We start from the raw sequence: 2516 nt of genomic DNA on the forward strand, positions 1-2516 counted from the left end.
GCTGCATTTTATAGCTTTCACCTTTGGTCTCTAAGGAAATTGACTAAGTGCTGACTGGTGGATGATGGATTCAGGTGACACATTTTCTGATTCACCTTCTAGGATTTGGATATTTGTTCATAGCTTCCTTTTATTTTCCTACACAGGAAATAATACACCACGTGACGCTTATTTAAAAGAGAACTTCCTTTTTTTTTTTTAAATTTACGCTGTTTCATTTTTTTTCCCTTTAATTTTTCTCCATGGGTGCAAGGAATGAAAACCCGAAAGAAAATTCTGGGGGAAAAACTTCACTTTGCATAAAAAGCTCTTTAAAAAAAATACATGTATACGAATAGTTTTTGTGCTGTTCTGGAACGATTTAGTGATTTTAAAAGTGAAATGCTGATTTTTTTAAAAAAAAAACAATAGTGTAATCTGTTCTATAGAATTTTGTTTGGATCATGTCTGGGAAATTGGAGACAAGTCATAGCCAAGGTTATTTCTTCTGAATTCTTAGGTTTTCAGACTTTTGACATCAAATGCCATCTCTCATTGTCTCCAAAGGTATTTTTGAAAAAAGCATTTTTGGGAGAACCATGGCCTGGGATGACTGAGAATCTCGGTAGACAATCTCTCATTGGTTCAGATTTTTATTTTTGAGTCAGGATCATGCATATATGGAATGTGTTCTGGGAGCGCAGAAGGCTATTTATAGAAGTCCGCCTTGTGAAATGTTGGCGACTTTTTAGTTTTATTTGTCTATTGTCTATTGTTTAGTTTTATTTGTCTATTTTCCAAGCCAGGAAGAGGAATTTGAATGCATTCAGCATGCCGTGCATAACTCTTTAGGAAGGATGTGAGGGCACATTCATTCTCTTTAAAAATTAGGATTCAGAATTTTGATGCGGACCAAATGAAGTTTAGGATGACTCGGGAAAGGATTTGGGCCAGTCACCAGGAGGCTGTGAGTTCTAGTCCTGCCTTAGGCATGAAAGCTGACTGGGTGACTTAGGGCCTACCACTAGGGGACTGTGAGTTCCAGTCCAGCCTTAGCATCTTTACAATTCAAGTCTCACATGAAGATCCTTGTCTGCAAAATCAAATCCATATAGAAATGAATATAGAAACGCCAAGACATCTCGCTCCGAGAGATCGGATTCGCCCGCCTTGTTTGCTCAAAAGTTCTTCCATTCAAAAAAAAAGTTCTCTAGATGTTTGACAGGTTGCATTGTCCAAGGCAGGGGGGGTCTTCAAATCTGGCCCTTTTATGACTTGTGGACTTCAATTCCCAGAATTCTTCAGCCAGTCTCCATTTTGTTTGTTAGATTGAAGCCAGGGGTCTTCAAACTTGGCCCTTTGATGACTTGTGGACTTCAACTCCCAGAATTCCTCAGCCAGCCTCCATTTTGTTTGTTAGATTTAAGAGAAGGGTCTTCAAACTTGGCCCTTTGATGACTTGTGGACTTCAATTCCCAGAATTCCTCAGCCAGCCTCCATTTTGTTTGTTAGATTTAAGAGAAGGGTCTTCAACTTGGCCCTTTTATGACTTGTGGACTTCAATTCCCAGAATTCCTCAGCCAGCCTCCATTTTGTTTGTTAGATTTAAGACAGGGGTCTTCAAACTTGACCCTTTGATGACTTGTGGACTTCAACTCCCAGAATTCCTCAGCCAGGCACGCTGGCTGAGGAATTCTGGGAGTTGAGGTCCACAAGTCATCAAAGGGCCAAGTTTGAAGATCCCTGGTCCAAGGGGTAGATTTGACGAACACGGTGACCTTTTTCACCTTTTTCTTTCCCTAGCAAGCCCTGAAGCCTTGGCGAGCCACAGTTTGGGAAACGGGACCAATAAATCTGAAAACGGACTTTCCAAAGATGGTGGACACCTTGAATATATTGCTTATTTCCTGATTCCGGTATTCTTCCTTATGGGGCTGTTAGGGGTTTTAATTTGTCACGTGCTAAAGAAAAAAGGCTATCGATGTACGACCGAAACAGAGGAAGAACAGCTTGGAGAAAAGATAGGTAAGTAAGAGCCTTTATTTATTTATTTATTTATTTTAAAATTTGTTTCAGTATTCATATGGGCACAGAGCAGGGGTCTTTAAACTTGACCCTTTTATGACTTGTGGACTTCCAACTCCCAGAATTCCTCAGCCAGCGTGCCTGGCTGAGGAATTCTGGGAGTTGAAGTCCACAAGTCATAAAAGGGCCAAGTTTGAAGACCCCTAGCATAAAGGAATAGCTTGGGTTTTCCAGAGTTCTAGGTGGCTTCTCTCCTTGATTAGTGTCCATCCGTTGCTTCTTCTTTTTTTTTTTCAATATAAAATTTTATTGTTTTTATCATAAAAAAAAAGAAATACATCACAGGTATTACACAATGTTATATCCCATCCCCCCACCCCCCGGACTTCCCAAACCAACCTAGGCTAATATTCAAATACAAGTAAACAAATATTAATATCTCTAACTCCAAAGTCTAAACTTAAACAATCCATCTCCTCCGTATTAATAAAAATTATTCATTTAGTTAGTTC

At 39.5% G+C, this 2516-nt stretch overlaps 1 protein-coding gene across 1 annotated transcript in view; it reads left to right on the plus strand.

Moving 5' to 3' along the window:
- The first annotated feature begins 1841 nt into the window (after nt 1-1841).
- Nucleotides 1842-2516, plus strand: part of LOC107297472 (RELT-like protein 1) — a 10569-nt gene continuing 9894 nt past the window's right edge. The window contains exon 1 of the mRNA XM_015826837.2: nt 1842-2004. Within this exon, the coding sequence (XP_015682323.1) occupies nt 1908-2004 (97 nt within the window). The 5' untranslated portion in view covers nt 1842-1907. The remainder of the gene's footprint in view (nt 2005-2516) is intronic.

Source organism: Protobothrops mucrosquamatus, unplaced genomic scaffold (genome assembly GCF_001527695.2).
Source record: "Protobothrops mucrosquamatus isolate PMUCROS unplaced genomic scaffold, P.Mucros_1.0 scaffold3321, whole genome shotgun sequence".
NCBI classification, from domain to species: domain Eukaryota; kingdom Metazoa; phylum Chordata; class Lepidosauria; order Squamata; family Viperidae; genus Protobothrops; species Protobothrops mucrosquamatus.